Here is a 21,278-nt window from a genome sequence, read left to right as displayed (position 1 = left end):
TGAGGGGAAAAATGAGGAGCTGATACCAAGGGCTCAAGTAGAAAGCAAATGTTTTGAGAATGATGATGGCAACAAATGTACAAATGTGCTTGACACCATGGATGGATTTTTGGATTGTGATAAGAGTTGTACGAGCCCCAATAAAATGATTTTTTTTAAAAATAAAACGTAAAAAAGAACTTCAAGGACCACACCAGAGATGCTCAGAGAAGAGCATGTTCCTCAGAGCCAACAGAAAGGGCCTTCCCCTATAGCCGGGCCCTGGATTCACATGTCCAGCCTCTGAGGCAGGAGCCCTGGGGTTGCTGTGGGCTGAGCACTGGGTGCTAACTGCAAATGCACATGCTCACCCTGGCCAGCTGCTCAGGGGAGACCGGCGAGGCGCCTGCCCCACTGCGCGTCACAGCCTTGCAGACTCACGCAGCTCGCTGAGGGCTGGGGTCGACTCTGCACTGTGGGTCTTCTTTTTTTTTAAAGCTAATGAGAAAATAGCTTTCTAGTCTTACAAACAACCCACTGGCGTATTTCCGTCACCGCGGCACTGTGTAGCCAAGGCCCCCTTAGCACTGCTCCTCAGGGGCCTCGATCCCTAAGCTGGCTGGGCCTGGCGCCGGGAGGAAGACTCTGAGACTGTGCTCCTGACAGGGCAGCGGGCACGGCATGGCACGGGGTGGCCGTCCCACGAAGCAAGCTGGCGCAGGAGTGAGGGGGGGGGGAAGCTCCAAACAGTCGGTTTCAGCTTGCGCCGCAGAGAGACGTCACCCTGGAAGTGGACTTTTACTCCACAGGGCATAGGTGCGTCCACACACTCATTTTGTGATCAGCCAACACCGAGTCGAGGTCGACTCACAGTGACCCTACAGGGCAGGGTAGAACTGCCCCTGTGGTTTCCGAGACTGGAACTCTTTATGGGAGTAGAAAGCCCCGTCTTTCTCCCTCAGAGCAGCTGGTGGCTTTGAACTGCTGACCTTGTGGATCACAGCCGAGCGCGTCACCACTACCCCACCAGGGCTCCTCTCTAAGGAAGCACAGGAAGGAACAAAAGGAAAGCCATGGCTTCAGTGGACAAAGAACCTGCCGTCAGAAGGCAGCTTCCACAGCCAGGAGCCACTCACCCTCACTTCAGTGCTGTGCTTGGAAGAGGTGGGGTGAGACTCTCACAGGGCTCTTACGAGACCCGAATGAGCTTTTAGCTCAAACCTGGTGCTCGGTCCTCGTCGGAGCCCATCCCCATGCCTCTCTGGCCTCTTTAACCCTAACCCGCCCAACCCCACTCTCACCAAAGTGATTCTGAGGCTGTCCACCCCCACAGAAAGGCACCGTCTCAGAAACCCGTAGGGGCGGCCCTACTCTGCCTATAGCATCACGATGCGTCGGTGTCCACTCGATGACAGTGACCCTGAGAGGGCTTCCAATACTATAAATCGCTGCGGGAGCTGGAAGCCTCTTCCTCCACCATGCAGGGGGCAGTCCAACACCTAATCCATAGCACCACCTTTTCTTCAACCCAACAAGTACCGAAACCTGCCTTTCCAATAGTTTCAAGTACCTGATGCCCTGCCTCATCGACCACAGGCACGTAGTCCATGCTTGCTAAATCAGTCGTGCCCTGCCCTGTACCCATAGCCATTGGGGGCGTTGCAAGAAACAGGATACGGCTGTGCGAGTGTTCACTGAAAGTCATGCTGCCACTGCCACACAGACTGGTTCAGGACTAACTGATCTCCCTAGGGCAGGGCACATTCCCCACCAGACCCTCCCCCAAATCGTCCTCCTTCATCCCACCACTCCTCGGCACAAAGCCTCGGCACAAAGCCTCGCCACACAGTCTCTAATCCCAGGCACAGAGCCCGTCCAGTCCCCATCTCAGCCGGCCAGACCCCGTCCTCACAAACTCCTTCCCGGAAGACCTACTAGAGCCCAGCTTCTCCCACCCCTCAGAAACAAGCACCTGACAGTTCTGCACAGGGAGGGGCTCGGACAGGTGCTTCCCTGAGACCACGCCTCAAAGCACGGCGGTGAGCCACACGGGTCAGGAGCTAGTGCTCGCTGCAGGGCGGGCAGAGGTCTGGGTTTGGAATCCTGACTCCCCATTCGGTGAAGTGCATGCATCCCCTTGAACAAGCCGCAGCTGCCTGCATGCTTTGTGTGAAGCCACCTCAGGTGACAATTAAATGAGGCAATCCACGCAGCTATCTGTAACGTTCAAAACATGGTAGCTATTTTTATCAGTAATAACAGGGCTGGAGCAGGTGCTGTGCCCTGCCCGCCTGGCCAGTCCTCTGGCTTGGGATACCCATTCCCCACCTCTTGGCTACCACTAAAGGGGTACCCATGGTTAGAATTGACTTGGGCTCCCAGGCCCCCTTTAAAGCAAAGCAGAAACTATAACCCCTTCACTGGGAAGACAGGATTTTTTTTTTTTTGTCAATGTTAATACTGTAGACCCTGCCTAGATCCTTCCAGCTGTGTGCTGCCCCCAAACCGGTCCATTTCCCCATGCTTACAGTGCACTGACCCATCAGAACCAAGGTTGACCAGAGACCGGAGAGCTCAGAGGCTCAGTGTGGACTCGGATAGAGGGCCAGACCAGAAGGAGCAGACAGCCGGAGCCGTGGTTCCATGAGCCAATTGCCCTCAGACAGAGAGCAGGGCTGCAGACAAGGCTGTCATTAGCAAGAGCAGACAGGGGTGACACCGATGAGTCACCAGATGTCAAGGACAGTAGGGGAGATCTGAGTTTGGAAAACAGCAGAGGCTGTGCATCGTGACCCAGTCCTTTCTTAGTGGCATAAGCAGGCTGGCTACTTCCCAAGAGACGGGTTAGAACAGTGGTTCTCAACCTTCCTAATACCGTGACCCTTTAATACAGTTTTTCATGTTGTGGGCCCCCCCCCCAAGCATAAAATTATTTTCGTTGCTACTTCAGCACTGTAATTTTGCTACTGGTATGAATCGGGTGACCCCTGTGAAAGGGTCATTCAACTCCCAAAGGGGTCTCGACCCACAGGTTGAGAACCGCTGGGTTAGAGGAAGCCGGGTGACCCTCGCCACGGGCATGGCCAGCCAGAGAGGGCCCTGGGATGACAGCAGTGGAGAAAAGACAGGGAGTGCTGATCTGGCTGGATCTCAGAAGGGGGCACAGGGAAGGTTAAGATTTCTAGGCAACAGCAGTCCATCCGTTAGTACCATCTCTGCTGGGTGTGACAACAGGCAAGAATCAGCATCTCTGGTCAGCAGGCACTCCGGCCCTGACCCCGGCTGCCACTGGGCCAGTGTTCTGCTTCCACCAGCCTCCAGGCAGCAGGGCACCACGTCACTGCCGTGGCCAGGGCCTGCTCCCTTTATGCAGCTGGTGAAAGGCCAGGCTTTCCTGGGAGTGCTCTTCTAAGAAACCAGGGGGAGCCCAGACCAAGACTAGCCCCAAGCAAAATACAAAAGCAGAGGCAAAACAGAGGAGTTCACACCACCCATGGGCCTTACACCACCATGGCTGGCACCCACCCTACATGGGCGGCCCAGCAGGGCTCTCCAGGTACAGAGAGAGCACCCTCCCGTAAGTGGTCTTGGTGATCAGGAGAGGGATTCTTAATAGTTCTAGACTCAGGCTCCAGGCAAGAGGAGCAGGCAGGCTGCACATGAGTTACCTTCAGGGTTGGTCCTGAGCCCCGGGCCAGGGGAAAATCCTCACCCCCACAAATGCCCTTCCTACTGTCTGTCCTCAGCAGCCAATGCTCTAAATTCCCTTTGAAGAGCTTAAAATGAAAATGTTCCTGGGCCCGTCCAGAACACCCTCATTTCCTCAGTCAGCAGCGTGGACTCCAACTGACAATTAGTAAGCGGGGGGGGGGGGGGGGGGGGGGGGGGCGGGGGGGGGGGGGCAGGGGGGTGCCCTGCGTGGCACGAGGAGGGAACAGAGGTGATAGCCCGATGCCCAAGCAGCTCTCATTGCAGGGAGAAAGTCATGTCAGTTTGAACCAAATGGGGAATGGTGTGACCAGGACAAAGTTGGCCAAGTGTGGCGTGTGGCCAGGACAAGCTGGGCGGAGGCAGGGTGGCCTGGGCAGGTGGGCACGGAGTTGGCGCCACATGGCGCCCGTTACTGATACCAGACCCTCCCCTGCAGGGTGCCTCTAACCACGCGACCCCACCTGGGGCAGGCCCTGCTTACCTCGGAGCGGGGGAGTTGAGCGAGCAGTTTTGTAACTCCCCGGATGCAGGTACGGAGAATGCCGTGGGTAATTAAGTCTTTTCTCCAGGCTAAATAATCTCAAAATGTGGTATCTATTGAGTCCCCAAAATGTGAAGTGACATTTCCCCAGAGTGAGGTGTGTGAAGCCCAAAGCAAACATCTGCAGGCAAGTTACTAAAAATTCATTAGCGAGGAAGCAGCAGGACCTTGGTCTCTCCCGGAATGAGGTCAGAAGAGAAAGTCCTCGTGTTCTCGGCAACCCAATCTTGCAGCTGCCCCTCCCCGCCCAGCCACCCACCCCCGCCCCGCAGGGCTGCCGTGTCCACGCTCCAAGTCGACGATGAACTAATCACCAACTTAATCTACTCCCTAAAGATCATGGTTCGGTTTCAGAGCGCAGAACTCCCTTAACAGGACTTTGGCCGGGCCCGCCGAGATAGCTCCTGTGATGACCTCCTCTCATTAGGAGCGTCTGGAATTTTCCATGCTCCTTACTGAAGTCACTGGCTGTTTCTCTGTTCGAGTGTGGGGGTGCAGAGACAAAGGAGGTAAATAAAGAAGCCCTCTGCTACTTGGGGTGGGTGCACAAGTGGATGGACATAGAGCCCAGAAGAAATGAGTTTGGCAGGGGACAGCAACACAGGGACAGCGGCCACATGTGGGGGGGGGGGCTTCTTCCCCCAGCCCAGGCCTACTTGCTACCTCTCTGCCCTGGCTCTTCTGAAGGCCTGTCCATAGTGGCCCCTGGTCCTCCTTCTGTCCCCTGGAGGTGGGCATCTCCTCTGGGCTCGACCTCGGTTTCTCCACATGTTTTCTTCAGAGGACGGCCACGTTCACAGGTCCCCAACTCCCCAGGGGTGACCTGCCTTCTCCTGCTGTAGCCTCGCGGGAACCACAGGCTTGGACAGGGGGTGGAGGTAGGCAGCAGCCTGACCGGAAACTGCCCCAGTGCTTTGTGCTTCTGGCCTGGCACTGTTAACAGCGCACTCCCATCTTTGCCACTGGGCCCCCAGCACCTGCCTCGGCCCACCTGGGAGCCTCACCTCAGTCACTGCACACTCCTAATGTCCGGCCCCCATCAACACCGAGCCTGGCTCGTCTCCCGACAGTTTCATCATGGCCTTTCCCATGGGCCAAACCCCTGGTCCTAGACACCTGACGGGGGTTCAACGCTCACAGAGAACAGGCCTCTCGACCTCCCGCAAGGCTTCATTCCCGAAGCAGGCAGGCCCCGCAGCAGGTGCCTGGCCACCCGAGCATGCCTTCAGCGTGCTCCATCTCAAGCTCGTCCTCTACCTCCTCCCGCCCCCTCCCCAGGGGAGAGAGGGGTCAGAGGGCATGGTGGGGGCTCACTTACCGAGTGGCCTCGGAGCTCGGTGGCGGCCTTCTGGAAGTGTGGCATTATCCTCTTGCACATACTACACCCTAATCACACGGGCAGGAGAAAAGCACATGGTGACCAGGGATGGCCAGGCCCCCGCTATCCACCCCCCTTCCAGCCCAGGAGCACCCACAGCCCCTGAGCCTATGAAGACCAGGGCGGCAGGAGGCACCCCGCTGGGAGGAGCCAAATCATACAAGCAGGAGACAACCCACATGGCAAGGCTGGGGCCACGTGGAGCCCATGCACGTTGCTGGGGCGGGGCGTTACGGGTGCCATCCTAAGTCCCACTCTAACTCACAGCGACCCCAGGGTAACAGGATGAAACACGTCCCGGCCCTGCGCCATCCTCCCTGCCGTGAGCGTCAAGCCCCCGGCCGCAACCCCTGGGTCGGTCCATCTCGGGGCAGGCAATGGCACAGCCACGGTGGAGGATGGTTTGGGGGCTCCTCGAACATCAAATAGTTGCCCACATGACACAGCACCCCCACCTCCACCCCGCACCGCAGACTTCAAAGCAGGGACTCAAATGCAGTGTCCACTGCGGCATTGTCCACAATTGCCAAAAGCTGGAAGCCACTTGTAAGTGGCAGTGGCAGCGGAGGTACTGCAGATGACTTCACATGGCCCAGTGCTGCAAGGGCCCATCGCTAATGGCCTCTGGTCATGGTGGTGGACCGCCCACCAAGTGACGGACTGGGTGTGGCCAGGCAAACAAGGTGCTTGTGGCCCACCAGAGGGACTGGATACTGAAAACTCCAACCAAACGCACTGCCATCTGGTCAAGGCAGGCGCAGCAACCCTCTAGGACAGGGTAGAACTGCCCCTGGGAGTTTCCAAGACTGTCACTCTTTACTAGAGTAGAAAGCCCTTCTCTCCATCCCCCCTCCCCCAGAGCAGCCAGTGGTTTTGAACTGCTGACCTTGTGGATCGCAGCCTAACGTGTCATCATGAGGCCTCCAGGGCTCCTTGGGGATGAGACGGCCAACTTGCTAATCGTGCAAACAAAAACTCGAAAACCAAACTCACTGCCATCGAGTTGCTGCCGACTCGCAGCAACCCCATAGAACAGGGAACACTGCCCCTGTGAGTCTTTCTGGAAGTAGAAAGCCCCATCTTTCTCCTGAGGAGCAGAGGGTGGTTTCGAACTGCTAGCCTTGCAGTTAGCAGCCCAACTTATAACCACTACACCACCAGAGTTCCTGTAATCCTGTAGATAAGGTGCATCACTGGGAACATCATACAAAGTGAAATGAGTCGCTCACAAGAGGACTGTACGAGGCATATCCCCACGCCTACGCAATATCTCATCTAGGGACCAGTACTGCTGGTTACCATGGCGGCCAGGAGGGCGTGGGGTAGGGGAATCCTGTTTAGGAAGCACGGACTTTCTGTTTATGGTGATGGGCATTTGGGAACAGCTCTGGGCAGTGAGTTGCATAACACAGCTAATGGAATTGGTATCCGTCGCACAGGTGAAAAAAGGCTACATTGTCATGTGCTGTGTATCTACGTACAGCAATCCTTCTAAAGGAAGAGCAAGGAATGAGAGGCCAAGGGACTTGGCCCTGCGGGAGCCGAGCACTCTGCATGGCGAGCTGGACGCGCAGAGGTCACTGAGCTCGCTTGTGAGTCAGAGCATCGGGAGGTGGCAGAAAGGCAACCCTCCTCACGACAGGCCCTGAGAGCCAGGAAGGGGACGTGTGGGAACCCAGATCAGAGGTGGTGACGGAGGGAGCGATTCGGCCAGCACCGTCATAACAGTGGGGCTTTTTCGGGCCCTTTCTTCTCTCTCGCTGAAGGAATACCACGCAGTAACTAGAGGCCACCCAGAGGTGCAGCGGGAGAATGTCGGTGCAGACGCTGAAAACCCTGCAGGCAGAGCTCTACACGGACACCCCTGGGGCCGCCCGGCAGTGCCAGCCTGGCTCAGCTGGAGAAGGAGGAGGCTGCCCTCCTGTGAAAGGCACGGGCTCCGGCCCCCTGGAAAGGACCTGCACGGCCCTAGCTGGGCGGCCTGGACCAATCCCCTCCCTTCTGAGTCCAGCTGGCAAATGAGGGAGCGAGGTTATCCAGTGGGTGGGACCAACGCCGGCCCTGAGAGGCTCTGCCCTCCGAGGCTTCTGTGCGTCTCCGGCTCAGTCCTTTCTGGGTTCCGAGCCCTGGTCTTCACCTAGATGGGGTGTGCCTCCCACCCACCCCTATCCCCACTCAGGGCCGTGCTGTAAACCACCCGCTGTTACGCCAGTTGGGCCTCCACTGACGCCTAGCCCTCGCTCAACCAGAGCTGGCCACGGACTCTGCTGGGCCAGGCTGTTAAACCTCCTGGGCAGCCAGGATGTGGCTAAGCAGGGCTGAGACGTGTGCAGCCAAAGGCCACGGGCCGAAACTGCCTGTGACAGCACGCCCGACCGCTAGTTCTCCTCTCCACGTGCGCAGTGGGGGCAGGGACTGTGAGGGCCGCCAGCAGGCCCTGCTCGGCTGACCACACGAAATCAGGGAAGCAGTTGCCCCATGCGCACAGCCATAGACCCTGCACCCCGGGCCCCCTCCCTGGGAGCGGGATGGGCGTCAAGCTTGAGCTGAAGTTCACGTCCAGAGCCCTAGTGGCAGCCTGGTCAGTATGGACTGGGTGGCAATCCGCAAGGTCAGCAGTTTGGAACCACCGGTGCTCCTCTGAATCCCCACCTCCCCAACTCCTTCCAAGTCGGAGGGACTCAGCGGCAGGCCTGCGACAGCCTTGGGACCACCTCATCCCTCCAGCCCTTGACTGGTCACCTGTCCTCACACGTGTGGCCTCACTTTCAGCACGCAGTCAGCCTGCTGTCCCCCAGTCCAGCAGGACTGAGCGGAGCAGTCACTGAAGAGAAGAGGTAATGGAGGAGTGACAGTAAGCTACAGGCGGCGGACAGCATCCAATTTAACTCTCCCCCAAATAGAGCTGGCACTGGGACCCCCAGCTGGCTTGATCTTTCTCCAGACTCAGGGGGGAAAACAAGACTAATGATCAGCCTCAAACCCCAAAGTCAGAGCAGTCAGCACTTTGGGTTTTCAGTGACTACACAGCAGGACCCCGGGAGCCCGCCTCCCTGTCACTGCCTTCTGGTGGGCTAGGCCCAGACACCATCAAAGGGCCGAAGGTCCTGACAGACGCCCCAGTTAGCAAGCTGCTGCTGAGCCCAGGCCCAAGCCGGAACTGTGACGCTGTGAAGTACGAAGAATGGAATAAAAAGCAAGTTTGAATCATTTAGAAAATAACCAGTCTTGGGTTTATCTGGGACCCAGGAGGCCCCTCAACTGACCAGCCGGTGACAAGTTTGAACCCGAGTCTTCTGCTCCCCCAAGACTAATACACTCTGATACTAAAAGGGACCTCGTTATCCTACACAGGCAATGGCGAAGCTCACGTGGCCCGTCTATGACGATGGGGGACAGGCTGCCAGACAACCTCAGTGAGTCACCGGGGAGGGGGAGACGGCGCCTATCTTCAGGTGCAAACTGCTGGAGAGCCGCCCTTCGCTGCACATGATGAACCGGCGTCATCACTCGGCAACCTTCCCTGCGACGGCATCTCCCTGCCCTGTGCTACGCGCCATCTCCTGTCCCACGCGGTCCTCCACTTTCGTCCCACAAGTGCACTGTGGGCAGTCTGAGATTTGGGCTGTGTAGGCCGGACAAATCCTGAAGCCAGTTCTGACTAGGGCAATTAATAAGATCGCTTTGAGGAGAAACAGTAAGAGGGAAATCAATTCATGGATGTTAATGAAGAAGCTGGATCCATCAGTGAGAGGATCCCCGGCAGACATACAGGGCCTGGGGACTTGAGCACTGAGAACCAGGCTGGGGAGCGGCTGTGGTAGGGTACAAGCCAGGCAAAACCCTCAGCCCCCAGAGAGAAACCTGGCCAGTGGAGATGAGCGGGCTCTTTGCCTATAGGACTTCTCAGACAGGGGGGCTCGAGAGCTTAAAGGACAGGCAGAGCTCTGGTGCCACCTCTCAGTGCCCTGGACGTGCCGGGCACAGGCCAGCCATGCCCTCCTGACGAAATATGTGGGCCAAAGGCTCCCAGCTCAAGACCCGTTAGACTACCAGGCCGACCATACAGTAAATATTTGAGAGTTTGCAAGACCATGTCTGTTTGACTACTCAGCTCTGCCGTGTTCCAATCAAGATTTATTTACAAAGAGGTAGCCGCTAGCCCATGAGCCCGGGTGAGCTCACCCTTGTATTAGAGGGTTGTGAAGTCGTATGAAAAAACTCATTCTTTAAAAAATAAAACTGAAAAGAAAAACGTCCCTGAGCACTGCCCGTGGTAAAGGGAGTATGGAGGTGGATGGCAGGTTGTAAGGGCAGGTATGGCTTTGGGAAACCCTTTGCTTCAGTTTATTCACAGAGAATACAATTCATGTACTTACAGTATTGGATAGAGCCCTGGTGGCGTCGTGGGCTGCAGGTGGGGCTGCTAACTGTAAGGTAAGCAATTCAAACCCACCAGCTACTCCTTGGGAGAAAGATGAGGCTTTCTGTTCCCATGAAGATTTAGTCTCAGAAACCCACAGGGCCGTCCTCTCCAGTCCTCGAGGGGCACGCTATCAACACGAGGGCAGTGGGTGTTGATGGGATTAGCACTGGACAGGCCCCTGGGGAGGTAGAGGGTTTGCTCTCGGCGACCACCGGACAGCAGCACTGCGGCAGAGAGGCCTGGCGATGCCTGCCTTCAGCTCCCAGCCCCACCACTCGGTGGGGCAGTCCTACTCTGCACACACGTGCCCCCGTGTGCTTCCACGTGTGTGAGTTCAGAACCGACACGTCAGCAACGAGGGGGCAATACTGGGTTCTCATGTAAAATACTTTCAGTACCGTGGCATGTGGTGAAAAGGTTGGAAAGCCACTGCTATGATCCAGCCCCTTATTTTACAGACAGATATGGAGGCCCGGAGAGCGGGCAGACTCGGCCAAGGGCCAGTGTGACAGAGTTGGCGTCGAGCCCAGGCCTTCTGTTGTCATCTCAGAATTCCGGCGGCTGCTCCCCCCAAAGCCCTTGCCTCACATGATCTGAACCCAAAGTCTGGGCCCGTATCTCCCCGCCACAAAATGCTGCAGGGGCGTGCTGCTAATGCTGACAGTGTGGGGGCAGGGGTGGAGGGTGGCAGTGGCTAGTCTGTAGCATGGTGGCACTCAGCTGTCCCAGAGACCACGTGCACGGTGCCCCAGCACATGCCAGGCAGGAGAGGGTGTCCCACCAGAGGCTGAGGGGCAAGGAAGGCAGAGCTAGCTGGAGAGATGCAGGTGGAGGTGGAGGAGGGTAGAAGAATGCTGATTCCAGGGCAGAGGCGTTTAAACGGATGAGGCAGCAGGAGGGGAGGAGCCACACAAAAAAGCCAAGAACCATCAAAGTGTGCAGACAGACGGATGCAGATGCAGTGTGACAACGAGAGGCGGGGTCCGTTCCCAGCCCCGCTCAGGGGCCCTGTGGGCAGCACCCTCAGCTCTGGCCGGGAGGACAGGGCTCACTCACAGGGGGCGTAGAACATCATCAGGAGAGGCTTCTCTTCCTTCTTCAGCAGCCGCCTGAAGTCCTGCGGCAAAAGGAAGGCAGAGAGGTCACCGCCGGCCCAGGGATGTCCAAGACTGTCACCCAGGTCCACGCGGCCCCAGGATGGGCGAGCACCCCAGAGTCCACTCACGGCCATCCCTATGCTAACGTGCACTGCAGCCCTGTCCACCTCCCACCGATGAACGGACACACAACATGGGGTACACCCAATTCGTGCCCTCGAGTCACTGACTCACGGCGACCCTATGGGGCAGGGTGGCACTGCCCATGAGTTTCTGAGACTGTCACTCTTTTCAGGAGCAGAAAGCCCCATCTTTCTCCCTCGGAGCGGTGGCTGGTTTTGAACTGCTGGCCCGGTGGTTATCGGCTAACACGTAACCACTCCGCCACCAGGGCCGTCAACCCCAAGACATCAGAATGTGAAGACGGTGAGTGAGCACTAGGGGCGCAGCACTGCCCCTGAAGAATTCTGTGCTCACCCACTGACAGCCCATCCAAACAGCACTGTGGGGCGGCTTTCAGGGGCTCCACAGGTGTTCCTTTTAAAAGCTCATTGAAAGTTTGGGAACACTTTTGAAATCCTGGGGGCGAGATGGGGGCTGTGGAGCGGTGGGGTGTTTCCCAAGGAGGTCCTGCCAGGACAGCCCCGGAATGGGAATGCGCAGGTCCATCCTGGGGACGTTAAAGAATTCCTCGGCACGGTTTTGCTGACCTCACTCAGCCAACGCGGCTTTGGTCTGCTCTTTGGGAGGGGCCATCCAGAGTAGCCCTCGAGAGAAAGGCCGTGGGACCCGGAGCTGACCCCTCTGACGGCTACCTCACCAGCCCAGCGGAGCCCCTCGGAAGCCAGTTTCGACTGTACTGGCTTTGAAAGCAAGACTCAGACAAGCGTGCCACTGGGGACGTGTCTGCAGCCACCCGCCAACCAGAGACGAGCGTGCACACATTTTGTCTGCAGATGAACTGGCGCCCCCATGAACTGGACTGCCAGCAACTAGATGCAGACGTACCCTCCTCTATCTTTCCTACTGCCAAAACCGAGAAGAACCCAGGCAGTCTGACTGGAGTCTGGGGGGCACACTAGGGGAGTCACAGCAGGCCGTAGGCATGGGATCATTCTAAACCATCCTCACCCATCACAGATGGGAAACGGAGGGCCAGAGGGGACAAATGGCTTTTCCAAGGCCACCTGGTAGGATACAGTAGTCAGGCCAGGTACCTCGCTGTACTTCCAGCCCCCCCTCAAGAGAGTGAAGAGGGCCTCTTTTGTGGTGTGAGGCTGTTGAACAGTCTGCTCTCAGAAGGGTTCTTGGCCTTGGAAAACCTATGGGGCTGCCCTATGGGGCACCAGGGGTTGGACTCAGTCCCAGACTGGGCTACACTAAGTGGAGGGCAAAGGAAGGACACAAAGCAGCACATAAGAGACGTGTAAGGGACCGTCCTTAACTCTGTATCACGCTGAAGGCTGGGAAAGAGCGGCAGTCGGTGTTTCTCAAAGGAAAACACAACGAATGTCAGCTCTTTGTTGTTTGACCCTGAGCTGTATTTGGCTTGGCAGTTACATGTTGGGCTGCTAGCTGCAAGGCCAGCAGTTCGAAACCACCAACCACTCCTAGGGAGAAAGACAGGGCTTTCTACTCCTTTAAAGAGCGACAGTCTCGGGAACTCACAGGGGCAGTTCTACCCTGTCCTATGGGTCGCTACGAGTCAATGGCAGTCAGAGTAAGTTTGGGATTTCCTAATTTTTCAACAGTAAGCATGCATTACTAATAGTGTTTCAGTTACAGTAAATAAAGAACAGATGGCAGTGAGGACTGAGAACACTGCATCATAACCCCTGAAAAAGCTTCCTCTTGTTCACATAACTGGTGGCAGGCGGCACTCGTCTTGCACTAGAGTTCCAAGATCTCTGATCCGGACAAGGAGTAGAGGGTGCTAACACTTATACGATGATTTTCTGCGATCCCTAGACATAGAACCTGGTAGAGAAACCAGAGACCAAAAGGTTTTCCACACCCGTGGCAATGCGGTTTCACTCCCTGTACGGCAACATTGTTAGATTCACAGACACTTAGTGACGTTCAGTATGCGTAAGCGTCTAAGCTTACAAATATGATTCCGCAATTCACCCTTGAATTTGGAACTTCATTTCATGAGGGGACTAGCAGCTGTGCCTCTGCACATGACGGGAAATATCAGAGCCTAACAACAAGGTTACAGCACAGGTGTGAGGCATTCTTTGGCTTAAACATCCTACGTTACAGAACAATCTTAGGAATATTGAGGCATAAATATTTGGAGGCGGGAGCGTAGCTGGTTTTCACAGAGGTTAAAAACATGTCCTGATATAGAATCTGAGGAGCCTGGTGGCGTAGCAGGTTACATGCTGGGCTGCTCACTGCAAGGTCAACAGTTCAAATCCACCAGGGCTCCCGGGGGAAAAGATGAGGCGATTCAATGTCACAAAGACTTCTAGCCTCGATAAGCCAACAGTTGTACCCTGTCCTGCAGGGGCCTATGGCCGATGAGTCAGAATCAACTCAGTGGCAGGAGGCTTGGTATCACAGAATCTACACAGGAAGACCTCCCCCCACCCCCCACCTTGGTAACGGAGCCTCTACCCTGCCCACCACACTGCCTCAAGCAGGGTGCTCTGCTCACACACCTACTGGTGCTTTCTATCTCAGAGCTGTGAATGAAGCACAGCAGCTAGGCTCCAATCACCCCAGGACCGCTAGGCTGGCCCCGTGGCCTCCCATGACCCCCCTCCAGAAAGGATCAACTGTAGCATTTCCTCTGCACCAGTGTGCACTCAGAGAGACTGCTACAATTTGTATGTAAAATGTGCAAGATGCTTGCTGTGCAAACTTCCCCTAGAAACTCAACAGAACATACTGAAAAGAAGAAGTGTAATTTTTTGACACCCTACTTTGTAACTAGCAACTGGGTCTCGAGAGCTTGTGACGAGTGACGAGGGCCCTGGGAACGTGTGAGTGGCCAGCTAACACGAAGCTGGTGGCTCCCCTGGTCGGAGCAAAGAAGAATAAAGGCTACCAAAGACGCAAAGATATCACTGAAGTCATGGGCCCAGAGATGGTCTCCCCATAGACCAGCTTCAATTTGGTAAGTCGCTTGGGCTTTGTTTGTTTAGATAGAGTGGAATAAAAATGTAACACAAAACCCCAAATCATAAAAACAACTAGCATTACTAGACTGACAGAGATGATTGGATCCCCCACAATTACAGCCCTCAAACACTCTTCAAGCCAGGAGTGAATTTCACCCTCAAGGCTCAATGTTTAGGCAAACAGCCAGCGGGCCTAGAGCATGAACAGTAACACCAGGGCAGCTTGCACTCCCAGCTCAACCACAGGAGAGCAAAGGCGCAGCCTCGGCCCAGGGACCAAGCTCAGGAAGGGGCAGGAAAGGAGGCCGAAGGGAGGGTGGCAAGCAGGGAGGGTGGCACAAGTCAAAACGGGCATGAAGTGCTCAACTGGAAACCAATTGTGTCTGTCGACTTTATCTGCAACACAGTAACAAACGGACAAATAAAATAATTACCTGATTGAAAAGCAGGTGGGGGGGGGGGTGTAGAAAGAGATCATTTTACTTGAAGAGGGAGCCAGCTGTGGAGGAGGGTCAGAGATATGTTTTACTTTATCTACGTAAGACCAAGCATCCTCCGTCTGCTCAGACCACATGTTGTGTCAGGGCCCACCTCTGGTGGCCCAAGGAGGCACTGAGGCTTGCACGGGGGTGGGGGTGGAGGTGGGGGGTCGGCTGTGGAAGCAGGGGCTGGTTAGGGTCTTCTGTTAAAAACAGGAATATGAAAAATGAGGAGCTGATATCAAGGGCTCAAGTAGAAAGCAAATGTTTTGAGAATGATGATGGCAACAAATATACAAATGTGCTTGACACAATGGATGGATGGATGGATTGTGGTAAGAGTTGTATGAGCCCCCAATAAAATGACTTTTAAAAACCCAGGAATATGGAGATTATAATGCAGAACTACGATTCCCCAACAACGTTGGAGATGGAAGTTTAAAAGACTGGATCACTGGCTCAAGTGACACAATGACTGAGATGTGTAGAAGCGTAAAGATGCAGGTTCGTCGACGACGGACATCTAATCCGAGCCTCGCGCATTATACAGCAAAGCCGATCCCAGGCACAGCTGCATTACATCCAAAGGAAGGCACTTAAATCTATAATCTTGTAAGGAAAGTCTAAGAATGTCAAATACATAAAGATAAGGGAAGCGAAGAAAGGAGAAGCGTGCTTAGGCCGCCACCCGGTGACCCTGCTAGCCGCGTGCTGGGGCCAGAAGGGGGCGGAACATGAGGGCACTGGAGGAAGCAGCAGTGACCCCAGATCACCCCCGTCTGCAGTTCCTCGGGGCCCTCCCCTGGGAAGCCCTGGTCAGGGTCCAGTGTGGATGGGGAGACCTTACCTTTTCACTGTCAATGTGGACTACATCTTTGGCTCCCGGATCTTCCTCCCACAGGGGGGGCCCTTTGGGGTCCTTCAGAAAGGCCACTAAGAACTGGGGGAGAGAAAAGAGAAGAGACCGTGTGTTTTCAACCAGGAAAGAGGGAGGAAGGGGGCTGGGGATGCTGCCCTGTCCTTCTGCCTACAGACCCCAGGGCCCTGGCCAGCTCCACTCCGTGCCCAGTAAGCAGCAGCAAGCAGCCTATGTTGGGGGAACGGGGCCTGTTTCTGGCACTCACGGATCCCGCTCCTGTTGTTAAGGGACAGGGGGTCTATTTTCAAGTCATAAAGGCCCATGTCACACAGTAGTGCCCTAAAAAACCTCTACCACCTATCCAAACGTTTTCAGTCACATGACACCTTATTCATTCTGGTCAGCCAATTCATACATAGTACACCTCTTCAAGGACAAAAAGGACAGTTCGGTCCATTCCATTGTGCTCCTGCTAAAATCTCGTCCCTGAGATCAGTGGGAATCAATGTCTCCAGTCTTGTCCAAACAAGGAACACTGACCACCATGTAGCTGCGGCTAACACCGTCAACCCCATAAGCAGATAAATCACACCTCCTTGTGTACTCTTCGCATCATCTCATGCTGTTAAGTTGGGGTGGGAGTACATTAAATTCTGATTTGGGGGTGCATTCGCGGGGCTCAGGCTGGGAAGCCACCGGGGCAGGATGGGCCTCTGCAGGATCAGCTTGTTTCTACACCAAACCCCGCCCCCCTCCAAGTGTGCTGGGGATACGGCACCACCCAGACGTTCAGACTTTAAGGATCTGGGGCGTAACTAGGCTTAGCAGAGTCTCCATTGACTGTCAGAGCCAGAGAGGCCAGAAAGGCTCAGGCTGGCTGGGGGGCTGACCACAGGCCAAGGGGTAGCTGACACCAAATGATGCTGGCCCAGTCACCACGAACCACACTCTCAACTGTCCCCCTTTCTGGGGTCCATCTTAAGACTTTACTACACGCAACACGGCACACGTAGTGTGCACATGGTCTCTCACAGGCGTCCAGTTTTACGATTCCTGTACAAAGCCCCGCCACACAGCGGGGCTGTGGCCCAGTCAACAGTGAAGTCAGAGTCAACAGCCGTGGTGATGAACAGACAAGTCCCAACCATGGGGTCAGGGGAGGGTGATGGGAGAGGATGGCCATGGCAATCGCGCAGAATTCAGAGCCTCCTCTCGCCGGTGGGGCTACAGCGAGGGGGCTGGCAGATAAGGACCTCACGGATGCTGAAGTGGACAGAAATGCCGATGAAGAAAAAAACGACAAGGCAGGTGGAAGGCGAGATGTCAGGAGCGTTTTCAGGGAAAGGATTAGCCGGACTTTTCCTCGGCTAAGTCTGTGGCTTCCGTTGGGGCTAAAAACATGGCCCCAACTGTTGGTCGTCTCGTTAAAGTTACTAGGCCCACTGAGGAAGCAGTGAGAGGTGACCGTGAGATTTATAAAGAAAGAAAAAAGGCTAATGTTCTGACTAGAAACACCACCCCCCATTCCCCGCAAGAAACCAGATGACGTTATTACTGAGACTGACAAAAGTGTCCATCCGTCCTGCTCTTCCTTATCATCTCAGTCCATGTTACGACTTACTGATCACGTATCGAGATGGCGTGGTGGGTTACATGTTGGGCTAGTGACTGCAGGCCACCAGAAAGACGTGGCTGTCTGCCCAGCCAGGACTCAGCCTCAGAGACTCACAGGGCAGTGCTACTCTGTCCATTAGGGCTAAGGTGACCAGACGTCACGCTTTTGGCGGGACAGTCCCGATTTTTGGCGTTTTTAAAAAGTCCTGATTTTTTAAAAGAATGAACGACAAGTTAGGGAACGGTCTATTTAGTCCATATACACCAAATTTTTAATCAAGAACCACCACCCCCACCCCCATCAATGGTGTCTCGCTTTAAATCTGGTCACCTTACATTAGGGCCACTATGGACCGGCATCATCTCAACACCTGTGAGTATGTATGTATTTAAAAAAGGGAGTCCCAGTGGTGCTGTCAGGGAAGCAATGGACTATTAACTACAAGGTCCGTGGTTCAAACCCACCAACTGCTCTCCAGGCGCGCGCACGTGGGCATGTGTGCATGCATGCGTGTGTGGGGCTGTCTACTCCCATAAAGGTTTGCAGCCTTGAAAACCCTACATCGAGTTGCTATCAGTTGGGAACACCTCGAGGCAATAGGTCTGGATTTTAAGTATCAAAATATATCTGTACATTTGTACGTACTGTTTCCAAGCACCCCCTACCTCCAAAAAGATTGGATTTATAAAGATACTAATCATAAACGGTGCAGAGAATGAGGAACAAAAATGAGGCATATAGCTTATGACAGGCTCTGACCACCCACCCAGGCACAGACCCTTCACCATGACCCTGAGGGGACCCTGGACACGCACTGAGCATCCAGTGACGTGACTGAGTAAAGCAGGTTCCCTCGGTCACGTGGGTGGGGCTCATCCAGACTGAAGGACCAGGAGGGAGGTTCTCCTGAAGGGGAGGAGTTCCACAGACACACACATTCTGCCTGCATTTCCAGGCTGCTGGCCTGCCCCCTCCTGCCTGTCCCTCAGGTCCTTAAACAGCACAGCACATGCACACACACACCTTCAAAACGCTTGTAGAAAACTTCTATTATCCTTCAATTCCACGAATTTTTGAAGGCCCTCACATACTATACACATCACAGGTAGTTACATATTTTATATCTCTCACACACACACACACACACACACACACACGGATATATATAGCATACATACCAGGGGGCTTTAAAAGCTCATTAAAAAATGGAATCAGCAGAAATGACATGTTCCCAAATACTACGAAGCCCTGTTGTATAACACAGTACAGTTGAGTCACGTTGGACTGGTGGCAATGTAAGCACATCCCCTCCTGGGGCGGTCTCTCTGGGGAGTCCGGGTGAAAACAGGGTTTGGTGGACAACCAACACAAATTTCCACTCCTTTGGGGAGAAGGTAGAAATGGACAGGGAGGGGGGACACTACTTCCTGGCCCACAATGCCCTGCACGGGCCCAGGGCAGACTTGGTGTTCCCCTCCCGCTCAGTTGGTGCTCGAGGTCTGTGAGAACCAGGAGTGGGACGACCAACCAGTTGGGCCTCCAGCCCGGGTGTTGGCAGGGGACATGCTGGCATCAGAGGACGCGCTCAGGGCAGTGGCAGAGGTGGAAGCTGGGTGTGTCTGTGGATTAGAGGAGGGGATCCCCCAGGCAAGGATGCTCCTTCAACCCATCCAACAGTCACGCAAAGTGGACCTGGCGGAGACGTGAATCTTGCTTCCGGGACCTTCCCTTGGGGAAGCGCTACTGTGGGAGAATGCTTTGCACTCAGGTCTGGCCACAGGGAGCTGTCAAACACCTCCTGGCCTGAGCAGAACCCCGTGTCTGTCTCGGCAAAGGGCAGACCTTGTCAAAACTTCCCCAGAGCAAAACAAGCCACCATGGAGCCGCAGAAACCCTGCCCCACCTGCGCCAGGTGAAAGAAATGCTTGCAGGCACCCACCTGCCTGCGCCCCCAGAAATGCCCAATGCTGGGAGCGCTCCGGCTGAGATTTCCAAGGCCTGAAAACCCCAGGCACCCGTGAAAACAAGGACCGTACTGTGTGCACACCCACCCTGTCTAGGCAGAGGGCCCATGGCTTCCCACAGTCCCCACTCTTGCCTCCGTGCCTAGGGAAAAGGACACGTGTACGGAAAGAGCTCTAAGAGGAGTGGCCCCTTTAATCTGACAGTTAGAACCAGCCCAGCGAGTAACCTTTGTTCTCCAGGTGGGGCGTATTCGCATCCAATGGAGAGTTGCATTTGATCCACTGACTCCTGCCACGTCAGCCTAAGTCAACAACACGCTCTCTACGTTTGCAGAGAGCCGGGAACTAGCCTGCTGTCCTCTCCTGGGCGCTCTGGGTGTCAGGGGTCATCATGGCTGGGACACCACCCACACAGCTGATAGGGAGAGGGGTATCCGAGCATCCCCTGAATGCCTGCTTCTGGGCTCCTCCCATGCTCACCGTTGGCACAAGGATGCGGCTGTGCAGACTGCTGACCGGCAAAAGGCTGCTAACACAGGGAGTTTCCCCCTTCCTGTGCCTGCTTTGTGACCGTTTGGGGGTGGATGAGGACATGAAAGCAGCCCTGGACTCTTTGGGACCATGATGCCGCAGCCCTAATGGCCAGACCGGCACAGCTGTGCAGGACGCAGGGGAGAGCTGCCCAACCCCCCAGGAGCCCTTCTGCGCCTTCTCTCTGGACACAAGGCCCTTGGGGAAATCGGATGGGTGGCCAAGGGCACTTAGGCCTTAGCTAATCTGGCTGACATGGGGCGTGCCACACAGCCATGGGACATGCTGACATTCTGCCCCATCCCTGGTGGCCCTCGCCCCCCCTCCCCCCTACCACTGGAATGGGGCACCGGCTCTTGGGAGCTCAGCCCACTTCTCCAGCTGGTTGACAGAAACATCTCAAGCTGGGGAGAAAGCAGACCTCCCCACCCCCACCCCCACCCCCACCTGGCCTCTGGAAGGGCTGAGACTAAGGTCAGGGCTCAGCCAGCTTATGTGCCCAGTGGGGGCTCAGACCACTCCCACTTTCCGGCCTCAGCTCCAGGATCCTGGAACAGAGTCCTGGGAGGGACAGGCTGAGTGTATACTAGGAGCAGAACCACAACAGTCAGGCCCCTGCTTTCCATAAAGCAGGCACGCTTCTCCGGCTCCCCTGGCCCCACCATCTTTGGTGGGGGGGGGGGGGGCACACACGGGTTTCAGGAGACAGGTGGCTTCCCCCAGAATGAGAGGAAGGCGCAACTCCAGTGGGTGTCACTTTCTCTCCGTGTCTAAGTGGGAGCTGAGACCAGGAGGAGCCAGGCTGCGGAGCTGTACTGTGTCAGGTAAAAGGTGTAGCAGCTGAAAAAGGAGTGGGTGTGACAGGATCAACAGGAAATGACCTGGGGGCGTGGGGAGGGTGTGCAGAGGGAGCCGGGCAGAGGGGAGAGGGGCACTGAGGGTGGGGCAGAGTCAGGGAGGAGGAGGAGGGGGAGAAGGAGGAGGAGGAGGAGAGGAGGTAGAGAGAAAGTAGCAAATGTAAAGAGAAAGACAAAGAGCCAGGAACTCAGGGTCCCACTGGGTGGAAGCAGCAATAGACAGGGCGAGGGTGCACGTGGGGTTTGCAGAGGAGAGAGGGTGGCCCAGCCCAAGCACCGGGGGAGAGGGCTGGTTAAAGCAAGCACAGGCAGAGCCAAAGGGCAGCAGTAGCACTGGGCTGAGCAGGTGCCTTCTCGTCACAGGGAACCACCTCCGTGTGGCTCACTGCTCTTCCATCAGCTCCCAAGCTGGATTTGCAGCAGGGACCTGCATCCATTTGGAACAGGCTGCAGCAGCTCCAAGGTGCCAGCCGGCCCATGTCCTGTGCTCAGTGCTAACCTGGGGGCATCAAATTCCCTCTGCCTGTAGATGAGGGAGGGTCCCTGAAGTCACACCAGAAGGGGAGAACCAGGTGTTTGGGGGTGGGGGTGGGGGTGTGGACATCCCTTGTCAACTTGGAAAAGTGCTGATAAATCCCCAAACTCATCTATAGGGCTGGTCAGTCCTCCTGAGGAATTCACAGACTTTCCTGGGATACTCTGCTGACTTATGCACA

The 21,278-nt window shown here is 55.6% G+C and overlaps 1 protein-coding gene across 1 annotated transcript in view; it reads right to left on the bottom strand.

Moving 5' to 3' along the window:
• The window catches only part of PDIA5 (protein disulfide isomerase family A member 5), an 82,631-nt gene that overhangs the window by 46,969 nt on the left and 14,384 nt on the right, over positions 1–21,278 (bottom strand). Inside the window, exons 5-7 of the mRNA XM_030884852.2 lie at positions 15,584–15,676; positions 11,092–11,152; positions 5,550–5,617 (exon numbers count right to left, since the gene is read on the bottom strand). Of these exons, the coding sequence (XP_030740712.1) occupies positions 5,550–5,617; positions 11,092–11,152; positions 15,584–15,676 (222 nt within the window). The remainder of the gene's footprint in view (positions 1–5,549; positions 5,618–11,091; positions 11,153–15,583; positions 15,677–21,278) is intronic.

This window comes from Echinops telfairi, unplaced genomic scaffold (genome assembly GCF_000313985.2).
Source record: "Echinops telfairi isolate 266 unplaced genomic scaffold, ASM31398v2 ScPeMD7_17;HRSCAF=63, whole genome shotgun sequence".
NCBI classification, from domain to species: domain Eukaryota; kingdom Metazoa; phylum Chordata; class Mammalia; order Afrosoricida; family Tenrecidae; genus Echinops; species Echinops telfairi.
Note: the sequence above shows the minus strand (reverse complement) of the source record. Positions and strands in the feature narration are given on the sequence as shown.